Here is a 19,872-nt window from a genome sequence, read left to right as displayed (position 1 = left end):
CCTTTTGATCGGATTTTTGTGATTGAGCTGCAATAATGATGATGATGATAAAATTGACGCGGTAGTAATAATAATAACAATAACGCTAAATAAAATAAATGCACATAATATTTAAAATTAATCAATAAATTCTGATTTTTTTTTTGTTTTTTTCTTTCGTTACAGGTGTTACCAAATGATAAATTGCCAAATGTTGTTTGTGAGGAATGTAGGGACCAATTAGACTCGTGTTATCGATTTCGGAGAATGGCACGAAAATCACAGAAATCACTGCGGAATTTTGTCGAGTACACGGAAAAGTTGAATGGAAGTCCACAGGTAAGTGTTTATTTATTTACGTTTTTTTTCCTTATCAATTGCGTGATTTTTTCTCGAGTTACGTGTCTCTTATCACAACATGTGGCGTGAGAAATGGCTTAATTGCGAAGTTAGTTTCTTTAAGCAAATTTTAAGGGTGAAGCAATAAGAAAAATTATTTCAAATTACTTCAGTTTTTGGTATTTTTAGTTTGAATTAGCAAAAATGCGATTTTCAAATTTTTAACGGTCACTTTTTTGAATTGACATTTTCGATTTATTTTTTCTAAAATTTTTATTGAATATTTTGAATAATTTTAAAAATATTTTTATTTTAATTCAAAAAAAAATATTTTTTAAATTATTTAATAATTATTTTTTAATTAATTTAATTATTTTCATTTTTTGATTTGAATTATTCAATTTATAAATTATACAATAATTAAATTTAATGCATTTTGAAATATTTTTTAATTAAATAATTTTTTGAAATTAATGCAATAAAAATTAAAAACAAATAATTTATAACATTTTTCAAATGATAATTTTTTAAATTTAATGTAAAAAAAATTATAATATTTTTTTTATGAATTTATTTTTTAAAATTTACATTTCCTATAAAAAAATATTTTTGTTTTTAAATTTAAAATTATTAAATTTTATTTTAAATAATTTTTCATAAAATTAAAAGGACTTGAAACTCCTTTTTCAGAACGAGCGATAATTCCTTTGTAATTCAATTCAATTCTGCAAATAAAAAAAAGAGTGGGACGTCCATTAATGACTCATTTTTATTGAAATTACATTGTCGATCCCGTTCTTTTTGCAATATTTATTTTTGTTCTCATAACAAGCCGAGTAAAGGAGAACAGAAAAAACAACAAAAATGATTTATGTTCGATCTGATGATGACGTGATCTTGAGTTTAATAAAGACAGGATAAGTGAATGATTAAACCGGTCGTCAATCGATATTCTTGCCTTTTGATAACGAGACCTCCAGCAACGAGCATAAAAATCGCTACAAAATGACGAAATTGCACTTTGGCACGTCAATTAGTGCGATTCAGTGCCAAAGTGAAAAATATTTATAAAAAGGTAAAGATATCCAGATATGGTCCGAATGTGTGGTTGCAATCAATATCTCCACTCGGAAATTTGTTTATTTTTAAAATACATTCACAATATACGACGACGACGACTGAAAGGCAAACAAAATCGTTTTTATGCATGTTACAGACAATTATCATGATTAATTTTCGCTTGGAAATTGGGTACATTTGATTATTTTTGAGCAATTCGAAAAGAGAGTGCGAAAAAAATTCGCATATCGCAACATATCACAATGTTGTTGGCATTTGTTTATTATTTATTGTAAAAATAAATTATTGCGTCATTTTTTTTTATTAATAAATTTAATAATAATAATAACATATCGTTCACTCATTTAACGTTAATATATTATGTTAGTCTGTACAAAAAACAGTGAAGTACACAAAAATAAGATAAATTTATTTATTTTGACTCTTTTGATATCCTCCAACGAATGTACACGTCGTCGTCTGTCTCTGTCATGCCACAGAGGAAAAAGAGTGTGTCTGTGTGTGTTTGTTAGCAGGGCGACTTATTATTGCAAAATCTGCGCGAGAAATTAAATTGAGGTCTTATATTGTTTACTTTATGGATTGCTTTGCCTGCATGAGATATTATTTTATTGATACTTCCTACACAGCGCGCCGAACGAACGTCGTCAAATGTCTTTTTAAAGAAATACTTGAACTTTCGTGTGACTGAAGGACTTTGACCAAAAGTTTGACACGGCAAGCTGTCAATTTTCTGCCGTTTTTTTTTATCATCAATCAGGAATCAAAATTCATGCGGTTGTGTGTATGGCGAATCGTTGACCTCTTTTGCAGTGTTTACACTGCGCGAAGCGTATTAGTCACTCATCTATTCAGATGCGAGATTGCAATAATTTATGTATACGGCGTATGGGTACGACGTCAAATGCATTGATTAGCAAAGCAATTTTCTCTCTTTGGATAATTGTGATTCGGATTGTACGACACAATTAGTAGAAAATTTAAGAAAACGGGAGGCTAGAGGTATTTTTGCATGAAAATTTAAAAAAAAATAATATAAAAAGTATTTTCATAAACATAAAAAATAAAAATTTTTATCAAAAATATAAAAAATTACATTGAATTTTCTTTATTTAAATTAAAAATATTTTTTTTCTTAATTTTGGAGTACAAAAATAACAATTTAAATAATTAATTTTTAAAAATATTTAAATAATAAAATAAAAATAAAATAATAATAATTTAATAAAGAATTTATGAAAATAAATAATTGATTCAAAATTAGTTAGTTACTAAAAATTAATATTTTTTTGTAATAATTTTTAATTATTTTATTTTTTATAAAATACTAATTATATAAAATATATGTATTTATATTAAATTATTTATTTATCAATTAATTAATAATTCTCACCAAAATCAAAATATTAAAATAAAAAAAAATCAAATAAATTTTTAATCGAAATATAAAGTTTTCGAGCTAAAAATAGTAAAAATTTTAAATTTTATTTTAAAAAATGTCTTAAAAAATGATTTTTTTAAAATTAAAATTATGTTTTAAAAAATTTTTCAATATGAAAATATTTATTAAATTTCACTTGAACCTCATAGGACAATTCTTCTCATTGTGGCATCTCCATCGATCATTGTACATCTCGCACACTCACTCACAAAAGCACTAAAGAGTTGTAAATTTCAATAAAATAATAATAATTGTGATCGCCAGCAATTGGCTTGGCATGGATATTGGATGAATAAGCATTAAATAGAGATCAATAAAATTGTGTTATCGATGCCCATAAAAAAAATCTCCTTTTTTTCCCAATAAATTAAAGACAAAGGTGATTCAATTCAAATTGTGTCGTTGTCATCGATCGCGTCGTAATTGCCTACAATTTCAATTACTGCATTTGAAATCGCGCGCAAAAAAGGAGCGAATATAAATCTTTGGAGAAAATAATTAGGTCGACAATGTCTCTACGACTAGCGTTTTAAATCACATCATTCAAAGCGTCACAAACGATGCCTTTGTCTAAGCTGAAATTTGTATGGCAAAAGTTAGTTCAATGATTGAAGATAATAAAATGGAAGGCATTCAACTGAAATGTATCGACAGTCCGGTCGTGAGTTGTTCTTATCAAAACGATTCTTTGTAACTGTTTTTAATTCAATCAACATCTGTATCATCATCATCATCATCGGGGCAACGTTTTACTGCGAAATGGAACAAACAAGAGATATTAATTACAACCGCATGATATGACTATTTTTTATCATCGCCGAGTGTCTATGTAGGTAATAATAAAATAATAGCAGTGGTGATACAACAGCCTTAATGCATCAATTAATACCTCGCATTGTTTTTGCTCACTATACTATATCAGGAATGATTTCATACAAAAAAAAATACCAACGAACGTGTGTTATCTTTCCATAAAATAAAATTTCGAAAAAAAATATGTAAAAGAGTGATGTTATCAAATTTACTTTTATACAGCATTATTCAAATTGCATAAAGAGTTGTGGGCTACGAGAGAGCTGTGCCTTTCATTCAGCTGAAAATAAAAAATAATCGTGTCATTATAGAGTTACAACAACAAAAAATGATGAAGAAATACATTTTTAACTGATAATATCTATAATGATATATAAAATGTATAAATGAAAATAGTGTAATTTATATACGACTGTTGATTACTTGACTGTTGCTCTCTGTTACTACTCGTTTATGAGACTTGTATTAATGAAAAAAAAAGAAAAATTAAGTAATTTGATATATTTGTGCTGAATGTGCAGAAAAAAGAAGGTTGACGAGTTGACATGTTATTGAGTTATGAACCTATTGGATATTAAAAAGTCAATAAGTTATAATTCTTAACCTTTTTTGTTGGGGGAAGAGGTCAGAAATTTCATCGTTATAAGAAATTATCTAAAAATAAATTAATTTAAAAAGTTACTTTAAAAAATGTATAAAAATAAAAAAAAATGGTAAAAATTTATTTTTATTTTTGAAATAAAATATTTATTATTTTTTAACTTCGATATAAATAGCTCAAAATATATTAAATATAAAAAAATAACTAAAAATAATTTAAAAATAATATAAATAAATTGCTTAATATAGAAAATTACGATATAAATAATTGTTTTAAAATTATTAATAAAAAAAATAAAAAATTATTTAAAAAAATTAATAATTAAATATAACATAATAATTATTTTAATTATTGATGTAATAAAATTAAAACAAATTTATTATAATTATTATTATAAACTTAAAATTAAAATTTTATTTAAAAAAAATACTAAAAATCATTTAGAGAATAATTTTTTAAAAAACCATATTATTAAATTATTATTAATAAATAATCATAAAAAATATAATTATAAAACTTATTATTTTTTAAAACTAAAAATTAAAATTTTTGAAAAAATTCAATTTTTTCAATATTTATCAATTAACTAAAAAATATATATGATTTAATTTAAATAATTTTTATTTTTAAGACCAGATACTTTTAAGAAAATTTTTAAAGATACCTAATTAAATGAACAGTTTTGATTTTTTTTCTAAATAACTCTTTGTTCCAATTTTAATATAAAATTGCGTACAAAATCAACATTTAATGATAAAAATCTCACCATTGATCATCAATTAATTCCTCATTACCTCCGCTAAACGACTTTTCTCACAATACCACAACAACCATTACGCATCTTCTCCATCCGACTCGAATCAATGCATCGTCGAAACAAACAAGGAAAACAACTTAAATCCAATAATAAAATAATAAAAAAAAATGTACTAACAACAAACACAAACAAACATCAATTCAATTCAAATTTCAATTGCTTCATAGACACTCGCGTAGATCCACGGCGATAGTGCGAAGCTTTTTGTTGTAATAGATCTGAATAAATGATTTTAATCCATGATAAAAATTAGAAAGTTTTAATTACGACAAACGTTCGTTTGTTGTTCGTCTCGTCTGTATGCGAAGCAACGCAATGCAAGAGGCCACAAACAACACAACAATAACAATAAAACCAAAGCCAGATAAAAAGCGATATCTGATCTTTTTTTAGTGTGTTCCGTAAATAATATGCGTGTTACATGCCCCATGTAGCAGACAGACTTTACTTTATTTTTACACTAATAAACTACGGAAAAATTATGTAAAACTAATGTTTTTTAAATGTTCGGATTTCTTCTGAAAAATAAAAAGAAAAAATATAAATTAGTAAAGTAATAAAAAATTACAAAAAAGTCCATTTTTTTATTTTCACTGAATTACAAAAAGAAATTATTTATTAAGTTTAACGCAACATACAGAAGCCACTGAATGAATGAATCAAAATCACGGGTTATTATAACACATAAAAATAAATTACATAAAATAATAAAAAAACGCATGAACATCATCATTATCGCAATTTTACCGTATATATGCGGTGCTTTTATTTCACGGTTGTGTCAAAATCATACGAATAAAATTGAAAGTTAATTGTATCATAAATGGGCATTGCTATGCGAGTGATTATGATTCCGAAATGGAAAATTATTGTTATTAACTTGACCTGGCCAGATGTTCAAAAAAAAAAAAAAAGAAAAGAAAAAAGGTGATGAAGTTAACGTGGCGCCCAATTGACCTACTAACAAGAAAGGCTTTAAAAATTATTTTAGATATTTTTTTTTTTTTTTGTAAAAATGTAACTTTATGATTTGCACAACAAAATTTAATTGAAATTTTTTATTGTTATTTTATTTATACATTTCTGATGCACTCACGATGATAATAAAATAAACGATTCGTATCAAACAAAAAAAAAATGCACTTGCTTTGATGCAATTTCTGCTGCACTTACTAACTTACAAACAAATCGCGCACACATAACCCATAAAATGCACTTTTATTGCTGAAAAATGGATTGCTTTGTGTTTCACATTAAAATATGTGTGTGCAGTTTTATTGCACAAAATTGATGTCTTATCTAACATTTTTTTTTTGTATTTCGCATGGATGCCTTCTTTTAAATAATAATAATAAAAAAATGTATATGTTCATTTATTATTATATATATTTTCATATTTTATGGGTGAGACAATGATATGTCTTGCTCTGACAACGTCGACGACCCGATAATAAAAATAATAAATAATATATGTAGAATTCTAGCAGATCAAGACAACATTTGAATGCGTAATTTTGCTATTATTTTATAGGAAAAAAAGAGTTTTAGACACTCAAGGTAACATTATGATCGTTGTCAATGATAAATTATTCTCTGATATCTTTTTTATTTACGCAAAGAATAATAAAATATAAAAAATTGATAACTTCGCATGATATTTGATGATAAGAAAAAATATAAAAAAATAATAACAAATGCTTTGCATTCAAATTATCTTTCATTCATTTACAACAATAATATTAATAATAATGAAACATTACACATTCATCATAATATTCCAAAGCAAAAAAAAAATAAAAAAAAAAATCATTAAGAAAAAAAAATGTGTAATAAAATATTTAATCAATTTAATTCCATTCAATTCAATTGCATTCCATCACACATTTACCAGTTTTTCTTTTATCTCCTTCATATACCATACACATTTATTGTATATCATATACATATATATGATAAATATAATGCGTATCGATAATAAGTAAATATAATATGAATAATAATCATAAATTATATTACATTATACAATACTGGACAGACGACACAGATACATTACACACACATAAAAATTGCATCTCCAATAAATTTTCCCACAATTAGTCGATCATATAAACCGCGATTGATATTTTATCAAACAAAACTTGTGGGCTACTGTAGGAGTTTTAACAATTATTAATAATGTATAATAAAATAACGTTCTTAAGGTGCGTCGTTTTCAATTGAAATTTATTATTATTTTGTTGGCGTTTAAAGATTTTTTTTAAATAAATAATTAAAAATAATAATAAGTTACACTTACTTTACAAATCGATGCTAGTATAATTTTATGCTAATAATATTGATAATGATAACTAATGATAATTATTATGTTAAACGTACACATGCTAAATTAATGTTGATACATAATAATTATTATTATATCATTATCTATATGATATTTAAATTTATTCATATGTTTGTTTTAGTTATTAGTAAAATATATATTTTATTACTTATACTAAAAAAAATAACTAAAAATAATCCGATTTTATTTGTTTTTAAAGAAACATGCAAAAAATCAACTCATAAACAGTCCATTAACTTACATTTCTTAATGTATATTTTTTTTTAAATGAACGAACAACATCTTAAACCGATTTCGTCGACTCCGGTCGACTCAAATCGAGAGTAAAAGTAAAAAAAAATTAATGAATTTCTGCCATTCCGTCATGTTTGTATATTTTGCTATTATGATTATTATTATTATGTTATACTCCGTCGACACTCGACACATAGAGACATGCACTTACCCAGTTTTTCCATGTGATATGATACGATATGATATATTTATTACGTAAACTTGGGTAAATCGAGTGTGAAGTTGTTAGTAATTAATGTAACGTTCCTACATTACTTACTACTTAGTTATATATGATGACTGCATCGCTGCGCCATACATATGCTATAAACGTATGTAATGCAGAAGTAGGTGAATATATGACCGATAAACACACTAGAAAAGAGAGGCGAGACTGCTGTTACTTTTTTTTTTTTTGCCATGTATGATGTATAAAAATGTATGCAATAAGTAACTTTTTTATATATGTTGTATTGAAATGCATTTCGCATGAGTCACGCAATATTTTTTTTTTTTTGCAAAAAGCATTAAGGAAGGCATCGTTGATTTTTCACTTTCAAAATCATGTTTTTGTAACGCATGCCGCTTCTGGTGTCCTTGAAAGTGAATTGATCTCCTAATCTCGGCCAATTTTGTCTATCATTAATATCCGTCAGTCAGCCAGTCAATAATGAATTTTTTTTTGTGCTGAAAAGAAAAATATTATTATTATTATTAATTTTTCATACAAAAAAAAACTCATATGAGAGACACCTAAAAATAAATAAATTGAATCGTGTCGTAGAATCACGGATGTTATTAAAATTTTATCACACAAACTCACACACACGTTAAAAATTTTTTTTTTGCATCGTGTCTCTTAAATTTAAATCTGTATGCAAAAATTTGTGTCATGTGTATGCCAAAAGCAATTGCACCCCGCGCGCGTTATGTTTGTTCGGTGTGATCTTAATGGATTAAAAACATCTGGACCGCAATTAATCAGCAGTTGTTTATGTTACACTCGATGCAGCCCGAAAATAGATCAAGCGCTCTCCTGTTAGAATATTTTATTTTATTCAAATTTTCTTAGGCACGAAATTCCATTAACGACACGATTAACATTAATTGTTTACATGAATGCAACATATTTTTGCCTGGCGAGATAAAGAGCTTTGCTTTGTTCATCTCGTGTTGCACTTTATACACATTTAAACCTACATTACCGTAAAGTACATAATTTTGAGAAAGAATTGATTTTTTTAACGAAATAAAATTAAAATACAAAATTAGTTAAAATTTCTAGTCAAAAATAAAAATTTGATTTTTTTTGTAATTTTTGTTTCAAAGTCTTTTTTGACCAAAAATTTAGAAATTTTTACAAATTTTGTATTTTTATATATTTTTTTTTTTTTAAATATTGAACAAGAAAAAAACGTTCAGAAATTTAACCCGAGTAACAATTTAAGAAATTTTTTAAATGTAAAAGTCACAAATTCGATATTTGCTCCTCACTTTGAGAGAGATATTAGATGTTAAAAGACGTATTTCTGTTTCTTTCTCTGAAATTAGGTGAGGAATTGACGAATTTTTTGACTTAAAACTAAAAATCTAAAATTATTCTACAATTACATCCATCTTTAAATCCCCCATCGCTTTCAAATATCATTTAATTTAAAAATTATTAATTAATTAAAAAAGTTTAAAATTAATTAAAAAATAATTCAAAAATATCATTTGTCAAAAATAAATAAAAAATACAACTAAAATTTGTTAAAAAAATTATTAAAAAATTAAGAAAAATTTTCTCAACTTCAAAATTAGCTCCCTCTTAATTTATCTACATTTTTTTTGTTTCATTTGAATTTTCGGTTTTTTTCTCTGAGCATTATCTACATTACGGTATTAGACAAAAGTGTTGAGCATGCTTAACTCGTCGTCGATAGATGCAAAATGCATGCAACACGCAATTTTTTAATGCAAATCGTTTTATTTTATTTTTTTTTTCGTTTGTCGCACTTACACTTTGTTTTGTTTTGTTATTTTTTTTTTGCGATGTTGAATTACCCGGTAATTTGTAAATTGTATCTTTATCATGTTTGTTGGGTTCGTGCAGCCTTTTTTGGTTCACCCGACAAACGTTAATAAATATTTTAGTCACTTTTGTCTGTCAATAATGATAAATAAATAAAAATAATAATTTGCTTAGCTTTGGCCGAAATCAAATCAAAAATGAACCAATCAAACAACATTCCAACTTTTTTGATTGATTTTGCGGCTGTATGACGTGAATTGCGTACATGTATATTAATCAAATTATCATTATAAGTAATCGGATTCAGAGAATCAATGTTGCCACACACTCATAAAAAATATAAATAAATGAAAACGGAATCAATAGAAATACTATATGGAATTATATTTTGAGTTTTTTTTTTAGTTAAGGAATGTTGAAAGACTTGATTTTTTTCATTGTATGCATATATTGTGTGCAAAGGGTCACGGAACTTGTAAATGAACTGTTAATGCAGAAATATTGGTAATTTTTAATTTATGTGTTAATAAATGGTTAATGAGTTAAATTATTATTTTGGCTTATTTAATATTTATTGCATTAACGTTGAAATTTACAATTATTCATATAAAATATATTTTTTTTGCAAATTTAATTTTAAAGATTAAATATTTAAAATATAAATAAAAAAATAAAATATAAATTAGTTAAAAAATTTAATTTAAATAAATTTTATGTATGTTCAATATTTTTAGAATTTATTTATTTTTTTTCAACTTTTATATTAAAACATTAATGACTAATAATTTTAATATTTTATTTTAAAAAATATAAAATTGTTTTTAAAATTCTAGAAATATTATTTTCGGTATACTATTTTTAATCAATTAAAAATTATTATTAACAATATTTGGCATAACTTTAGTATTTTTAAAAAAATGTTAAGTATTTTTTTAAATTTATATAATAATTTAAATAAAAAATAATAAATAAGTTGATAATATAAAAAAATTGTAGGTTTTTGTTAAAAACTTTTTATTTATTTTAATCATTACCTTTTTTATTTTGATATTTATTATAATTAATAAAAATTATGTAGTTCAATATTGAAAATTAATTAATTAAATTCAATTAATATTAATAATTTTTGTTAATTATACGTTTTAACTAATTATTATAAATAATAATAATTAATGAAAACAAAAAAAAATATTAAAAAATGAATTCCAATTTAAAAAAGTATTTATTTTAATAAATAAATTTTTTGCCATTAAAAATTTGACATAATCATAATTATCAAAAAAAAAAAAAAAATATGATAAATTATTATAATTTATTTATTATTATTATCAAATTTTGATACAAAAAAATATAATTTAATTAAAATATATATTTTTAATTTTTTTAAAAATATTTTTTTTAAATGTATAAATTTTTCAATAACCAGCTTGCCATTTTTAACATTTTCAAACATATTAATTTACGATAAATTAAAGAGCTGCAAAATAATTACCTTCCCACGAGGACTCCTGTTGATAAGTTAGCAACCATTCGACACGCATTAACAATCTTTCGCTGCAGTAGTATAATAACAAAATGTTTTTCACCTGAATATTGCCCAACATTTACATTATTATAATACGAACCGTGCCGATATACGATATACATTTATTACTTTGTTGCATCAAATACACGATCTAAACAACAAATATATCGAACATAAATATTACATTTTAATACACTCATTATTGTTAAAAATGGTTATTATTAATAATAATGGTCTGTATATGTCCATATATAAAACTAAATAAAAAATGTATTTTTTACGATAAAAAAAAATATCAAAAGAGAGATAGAGTGTGATGCAAAAAATAGTAAATAACTAACGTGATTACTAAGATAATAATCATTTATGATATAAGAGTTTCTCCGCGCGCCGCCGCATTTTATGACCGAAAGTCTATTGAGAAGGTGTCAAATGTTAAGTGTTGTCGCATTCAGGTCATCGTAATTCAGTAAAATTTTGTCATGTCGCGGAAAAAAATGTAAAAATCCGAAGGTTAATGATAAATAGTAATAATAATACGTTTGATTTGATATATAATGAGTGCACTAATTGTCCGCACGATATTACAATCCCCTTAATTATTATTACAAACTGGACTGGAGTGGAGTGAATGTTCAATTTGTTTAAGATTTGAGGCACTTATGTGCCGTGATTCGATTCCGAGCGAGGCATTTTGTAACAATTAACGGACATTGGAGTCATTACTGTACACAACGTGGGTCTCCATGCGCACTTTTGTAAGACGATGATAAAGAAAAATAGTACGTGATTAGTTTTTGTAATAACAAAAGTCGTACTGACTCGATAACTAACAAGCGAGAGAGCAATAACTATTTTTTTTTATTGTTTATGTATTCAACGACGAACGATGACGACGGAAGAGTTCACGATATACATTTTTTTTAACGAATCGTATAAAAAAGTGATCATGGACGCATTTTTTATATCTGTCTTTTTACCGACCGACGCGAGGTACTCGAAAACAAAAGCAATGAACACACAATTAAATTGACCATGTTTTGTTTATTTTTCTTGATTACACAAAACAAAACATGAACACTCACACAACACGCCGCGGATCTACTTATCGACTATTATTTTTTTTTATATTTCACCTTTTGACTGAAAAATAGACCGAATGAAGAAAGACAATGGAAGTTAAGGCGTAATAATGATAAACAATAAGAGCTTTGAAGAAAACGAGAAAAAAAATTAGGTCGAATTAGAGCCACACACAAAAAAAAAAATAAGATGACCAAAAAAATTTTTGTGAAATCGAAAATGTCGGGAATTATCGTGGAAATTTTATTTTATGTTGAACAATGTCGCAAGTGACGCAACGGCTTAATGGATAAAATTACACCATTTTGTGTTAAGATTGCAACAAAGTAGCTAGTTGGACATGAATTGAACATGTTTGAATGAGAGATTGAGAGAAAAGATAGAAACTTGATACAGCGCAGTGACAAAATGATTATTTTTGTATTGATGAGATGTTGATAAGTTTTTGAAATTGAGAAGTGTTAGAAAATAATTTTTCAAAAAAAAAAAAAAAAAAAAAAAAAATAAAATTTAAATTAATAAAAATTTTTTAATCTAAAAAAATAATTTAAAAAAAAATAAAAAAAAATCAGTTAAATTATTTTTAAAAACTTTAATTAATTAAAATAAAAATAAAAAAATATTTAAATTAATCAATTTTTACATTTCATATTAATTTACATTAAAAAAATATTTTAAATATTTTTTTATTTTGATTTTTTTACTTCTAAATTAAATCATGGAATATAACATTCAGAATTATTTAAAATCAAAAATATTTTTTTTTATATATTATTTTAAATTTGTAGGGTTCAATTCAATTTCATTTTCTTAATTCTAAAAAAATATAGATTAATAAATATATTTTTTTTGAATTCAAATAACATTTTTAAGTTTGGAAAAATAAATAATTTAAAGAAATAAAAAATAAATCCTCATTATACAAATTTTAAAAAAAATATAAAACAAATGAATTTTTAATTTTAAATTTTTTTATTTTTTTCAAGTAATCAAATTACTTAATTTTTTTATTTTTTTAGTTGAAAAAAATAATTATTTAATAATTTAAATAATTAAAATAAAATAAGAAAAATTATTTAAAATTTAATAAAATACCTTATTTTGACAAAGGAATAAAATTAACAAATAAAATAATATTTTGTCTACATAAGTTAAAATAATTTCAAAATTAAATAAAATTATTTATTTATTAATATTTTTTTTGAAACAAAGTAAAGAGCCTTAAATACACTCAAAAACAATGAAAAACTGCTCCAACAAACATCACTTTGACAGTTGTCAATCTCACTTTCTGCATTCAAATTCCGCCAATATTCAAACGTAACTAATGCATTTTCCATCGAATGACAAACCGAACAAACAAATAAAGCTCACGATAAATATCACTGCAAGTTGTCTACTTTTTTCCACACATAATCCGATATCTGACGAGTTTAGTGTTTACCTTACGCTACATCCATCGTGAGAACATTTTAACTCAACTCTGGTTTTTTCTCCGTACGACGATTGCTGTTTTGTTGTTGTTAGTTAAATAAATGTAAACACAAAACTACTAAAATTTACTATGATCCCCCATTATGGCTGCTGTTACTCTTTTATTATTATTGCCTTTATTATTATATTGTGATAGTGTGACTAAACATGGTCGAGTTAATAATAATAATAAACATAAAAAAATAAAAATAATAATATAAATTTGTTGTGTGTGCTTTTGATGTGTATTGTGCTCCGTTTTTTATTTTATTTTTTACTGAAAAAAAAAATAAATATAATAAAATAAAATAATATAAATATTAGCCGTTATCCCCTTAGACAAGACTAGACGATCGTGCTGCAAAAATAACAGCAGCCACAGATTTCGAAAAATTATGTAATATTTTTGCCAACATTCTTTATGTCTCTCATGTCTGTTTTGTTTGTCTATTCGCGAGCAAAACTTTCACTATACTGGAGCAACAAAAAAACATTAAAAATCATGTAAATAGAAAAAAATCAATTGTGTTCGACCAAATCAATTACAACAAATAAACAAGTTAATATTGAAAAAAAAATAAAAAAAAAAACTTGGTAATTGTTTGTTTGAAAAAAAAAATCATAAAATCAATTTATTTATTAAAACTTCATTTATTAGAAATATGTTGATCCATTAACTTTTTTGTATCATGTAAATATATATAAAATTTTATGCTGAAAATCCCTCCCAGTAAGTTCTTTTTGCACAAAACATGTGAGACATGAGACAAAATGAATTAATTTTGAAGTCAGCCCGAAACATCGACGATCATGACATGAGCGCGACGACTAACTTGTTAATGTTGCATGATGCATTAATTGTTGCCACAGAGCCTTTCAACGGTAGTTGATTGAATAGCGAGCGACAACAAAAGGAAAATCAAGCAAATCAGATCATGTCTCATGTTAATGGCAAAAGTAATATAAGTATAAAAATTGCCTTTGCCGACGATCATTAATATTGAAACATTGCAAAATTTCAAATCAAATCACATTTTCCATTATATTATTGCTATTATTATTATTATTTTTTATTGTACACACAAGAAGTAAATGTTTCTTTATTATTTCTATTATTTTTATTATTAATTCCGAATAAAAATAGAAAGAGAGCAACATTATTATATTTAATTTATCCTTAATTGATTTGCCGAGACACACACAAACGTTGTTTACATTAGCATAAAACACAATTCAATCTGCATTTGTTTAATATAACGAAAAAAACTAAATAAAAATAAAATTGTAACAAAAGACCGAGTGAATTGTGAGTGGGGGAGAGAGACGAATAATTCTGTTTTGATAGAAAATGATAGGCATGCATAAAGTGATTCCATTAATAAGCGAGATGCATAACAATTAAAACTAATGTAAACAAATTTTTCGCTAGATTTTTGACTGACACAAGCATTTTTTTTATTTTTTGCAAAATGAGCAAGTTTTAAGCAACAGATGATAAAAGGCGAAAAAAAAATAAGAAAGAGAATAAATAAAAATAATAAAACAAAGACCATTTCCTTTGCACAAACACATGTAACAAGATACGTCTTTGAAGAAATTTATATGGGTCGTGCTCGTATTTAAAAAATTTATTTATAAAAAGTATGAGAAAGGAAAAAATGAAATAATAAAAAGAGAGGCAGCTGCAATTTCTCGAGTATATGCCGGCAAATTAGGCAGACAGTGTATTAAAATTTGATAAGAACCGTCATAATTTTTCATAATTTGTTCGTCTGGCAAATGACAAATTTTTTTACATGAAGGTTTTCTTAATAAAATTTCTTTTTTTAAAAAAAATACATATAAATAAAATTATAATGAAAAAATAATTAATAAAAAAATATTTTAAAATAATTTTTTTTAAATTTAAGTTAAAAAATTAATAGAAATGTTACAAATGTTAAATTTAATTTAAAAAAATAATTAATTTGAATTTTAAAAATTAATTCAAAAAACTAAAAATTATTTTAAATTTTCAAAAATTTTTTTAAAATAATTTAAATTATATTTTAGGTAATATAATATTTTTTTAATATATAAAAAATATAAAATTATTTAAAATAAATAAAAATTAAAAGAAATTTTATTTATTTTCAAATAATAACATATTACTTTAATTTTTAAAAAAATGAATACAATAAATATACCTAATTTGAATTAATTAATAATTAATTTTTGACTCTAAAATTCTTAAAGAATAATAAAAATTAAATTTTGTTAAATAAATTTGCCATTTAAGACACTTGAATTGATTAAAATTGACAAAAAAAACCACCAATTTTTAACTTTTTTATATGTAAAAGTTCATTTTTATCCATTTTTGCATGAAAAAGTAAAAAATTGTTGTACGAAGTGCAAAAAAGACATGCAGACACCATATGGTTGATAAAAGAATAATTGCACAAGGTGTTTCTCGTGATTAATCGTGACTTGGGTCAAATGTTAAACTTCATCACACACACACGAAATGATAAAATTTCGGATAAAAAAAAATTGCTCGATCCAAATTTACGCCTAGCATGTGTTGTCATTTGACCGTCTTCTTGTGGGTCATCGTGACTCAAGTTGATACGCTGCTCACATGAGAAGCGTACTTGTGAAATTTGAGACAATTTCTCGATAAAATAAAAAATCAACAAATTTGCTTCTCGTGAAACGTGATTTACTAATAATTTCTCTCGTATCGTTCCAGGAACAATTGTCACAGGCAACCGAAGCGCTCGACGACATGCTCCAGTCGTTCGACTCAAAGTCGGCTGCCGAACAAACGGCCGTTGCCGCACTCACAGCATTACGTAATAACAATAATAATAATCATACAACAAAAACAGTTACCTCAGTACTTAGTAAAACACATCTCCAAAATTTGGAAGCCAATTCAGTATCTGTGATCCCAATTGATACGTTATCGAAGCAACAACAGCAACAGCAGCAGCAAACTAACAATTCATCCGTGATAAATGCAACATTTCACCAAAAAACTTCACCACCGCCTCCTCCGCAACTTTTGCCAGTAAATGCAGCGGCATTGCACCAACAGAAATTGTCTCATTTGCAGCAACAATTGGAAACTGCGGCAGTTCTCATGGATATTAGCAAGAAGGTCATTATTTCGCCGCCCAGCTCGAATCCGCAATCGCCGAGTGTGGGAGATGCGAGCACGCAAAACAAGAATCCGCAAAGTATTACCACGAATGTGATAAAGGTGAGTGTTAAAATATCCTAAAATTAACTAAAAAATTCAAACTTTAATTAAAAAAAAAAATTTTTTAATCTAAAAAAAATAATAAAAGAAAATTATACTTATGGTTGCTAAAATTTATTATAATTTTTTTTCTAATTTTTTTTTTTTTTTTTAATAAAAAAAAACCAAATAATAAAAAAATTAAAAATTATTAAAAAAAAAAAAAATTTAAATTTTAACAAAAAAAAAAAAAAATAAAAAAAAAATCGACTCCTAAATAAAAATATTTTTTACATAAAGACTGAATTTAATTAAATATTTTTTATAATTATTTTTAATAATTTTTTATATTTATGAATTAAATTTTAGTTTAAAAAATCTCAAAAGAAATTTTTAAATGAAAAATTATTTCAAATAATTTTATGATAAAAAAAAAAAAAAAATAAATAATTTAGTCTAAATTAAATTAAAATTAAAAATTTAAAGAAAAAAAATTAAACAAATAAAAATAAATTAATTTTTTTTTTGCAGAATCAGGATTTTACCAACAACGCCTCCATCAAACGTTCACCGAGCACGGAAGAAATGGACCTCAGTGTCAAGCGCATCAAGTTGGAACATCCCTCGTTGAACTCGAATCTCAAAATTTCCAAGCCCTCGAATCACTTGATCATCAAAAACGCTGGCATCGATCCCGCAACGAAAACGAGTCACATCAAGATCGAAAATCACAATTCCGACTCGAATGACAGCAGTGACTCGGATCGCTTGCAAATGGACATTTCCGACGAAAATGTGGGCGAATTGCAAGTCACGCAAATCAAAGGTCGTCACAATCATCGAAACAAGCAAATTTTCGTGGGACGCGAAACTCCCGACAGTTTGGCATCCGACGAACACAATGCCGAAGGAACTGATCCCGCAACGACTCAATTGTGGCAAGCACTTGCTCAGTATCCTAATGGTATGTATTTATTATTTTTTTTTTTGTTAAAATTTGATTTTTTATGATTTTTTTTTGTTTCAGGAGGTGGCAACGAAGCAACGCAACTTTTGCGCAAAATGATTAATTGCCGTTCATTGGGACTTCCGTTCTCGGCGGCGCTCAGTATTACTGGTGCCTTGTCGCCAGACCAACCATTGCCGTTGCTGAAGGGCGACGATCATCGTTCGCACCATCAAAAGACGTCTTCGGGCCGTCGGAAACAATCGTGTCCCTCACGTGCCTCCGCTTTGGACAAATTGGCAGCAGCTGGAGCTGAACTCGCAGAACGGAGTGAACTCGATACGTCGACGGAGCAAGATTCGAATGCCGCGGCGCAACCTTGGATTAATTACGATGAAATTGCGGCAGCAGCAGCAGCTGGAGGAAAGCAACAATCGCCCGTTGTGGCAACGAATAACAACAAAAACCAAAATAATACTCAGTCCTCGAAGGATATGTCGTGCACGAATTGCGGAACTACCACGACGACGATTTGGCGTCGAAATGTCAAGGGCGAGATGGTTTGCAATGCATGCGGATTGTACTTTAAATTGCATGGCGTCAATCGGCCTCACACGATGCGACGAGATACGATCCACACACGCAGACGGCGACCAAAGGGCGACAAATCTGGAAGAAGAAGTAAGTGAAAAATTTGAAAATTTAAAGAAAAATATTAAAAAATTATTTTTTTTTCACAGAATCCAAGAATCAAGACATCCAAGAACAAGAATCAGCTGACTCGACGGAACGTGGTGCTAACGACAACTTTCAAACACTTGCGAATCACAATCTCTTAATTGCTCTCGGGGCTCGTGGCGGAGCGCCTCCAGCTTTTTCGATGCAGGTAAATTTTTATTTCTCCCAAAAAATATAAAAAATTTAATAATTTCTTGAATTTTTAGCAATACTCCGACTTCATTCGGTCCCAAAACTTCCAAATGGGCACACAAATTGAGACAAACCACAAAGCAGGTAGCGCCGGAAGCGACAAAGATCTCGACGAGACAGGCAGTGCAGATGCCGCCGACGACGATAGCGGAGCAGAAAATGACATTGATTCATGCAATTTACCCCTAAACTTGGTTGCTACTCAATTGGGTGCTGAATCGCCACAACGTTAACTTTTTTTTTCATTAGTTACTTAGTTTGCAACACACACACACATAAATAGGCCAGAAACTTGATTTAACGAAAAAAATACTTAAAAAGAAGAAAACTTGAAGCAATTTGAATTGATTGACACACGAGATGTCGCAAAACGGAACAAAAAAAGCAATTTTGTTATCTTTTATCATCATTATTACTACACGCAACGCGACTGAATTTCATCCAAGCAATATTTATTTTTATTCACTGGAATAAATTTTCACTTAAATATTTTTTTCAGTCGCTTTTCCTTAATTTTTTAATATGAAAAAAAAATCTTGCCTTACAAAAATTACCACAAATTATTCGAATACTTATGCATTTGATTCAAAAATTAAAACTTAAATACAAAAAAAAATCTTACTTAATATATTTCACACACAAGTCTTTCCAGTCCATAAAAAAAACTTAAATTTGACTTAAAACTTTTATCAAAAAAATTTCATGAGGCAACTCTTGATAGTCTAGATAAAAATAAAAAATACAAATATAATCTTTTAAAAATAAATAGAAAACAAACAGAAAAACTATTTTCTGTCAAATTGAATTGTGATTTTAAAAGGCTATTAAATATAATAAAATTAAAAATCTTGTTAGAAATTATTAAGTACAGTATCGAAAAAAAACAAATAAAAAATAACAAAAAAGATTGCTTGAAAATTTTAAACCATTGCAAATAAACCATTTACCAGTATATAAATATTTAACTTTAAATAGCTTTTTTTAATTATAAATA

General features: G+C 26.1%; 1 protein-coding gene across 1 annotated transcript in view; it reads left to right on the top strand.

Moving 5' to 3' along the window:
• The window catches only part of LOC134829714 (putative uncharacterized protein DDB_G0277255), a 60,249-nt gene extending 40,665 nt beyond the window's left edge, over positions 1 to 19,584 (top strand). Inside the window, exons 2-7 of the mRNA XM_063842934.1 lie at positions 166 to 318; positions 16,511 to 17,023; positions 17,534 to 17,966; positions 18,030 to 18,629; positions 18,689 to 18,834; positions 18,893 to 19,584. Of these exons, the coding sequence (XP_063699004.1) occupies positions 166 to 318; positions 16,511 to 17,023; positions 17,534 to 17,966; positions 18,030 to 18,629; positions 18,689 to 18,834; positions 18,893 to 19,111 (2,064 nt within the window). The 3' untranslated portion in view covers positions 19,112 to 19,584. The remainder of the gene's footprint in view (positions 1 to 165; positions 319 to 16,510; positions 17,024 to 17,533; positions 17,967 to 18,029; positions 18,630 to 18,688; positions 18,835 to 18,892) is intronic.
• The last annotated feature ends 288 nt before the right edge of the window (positions 19,585 to 19,872 follow it).

The sequence above is a fragment of the Culicoides brevitarsis genome, chromosome 2, assembly GCF_036172545.1.
Source record: "Culicoides brevitarsis isolate CSIRO-B50_1 chromosome 2, AGI_CSIRO_Cbre_v1, whole genome shotgun sequence".
Classification (NCBI taxonomy): domain Eukaryota; kingdom Metazoa; phylum Arthropoda; class Insecta; order Diptera; family Ceratopogonidae; genus Culicoides; species Culicoides brevitarsis.
Note: the sequence above shows the minus strand (reverse complement) of the source record. Positions and strands in the feature narration are given on the sequence as shown.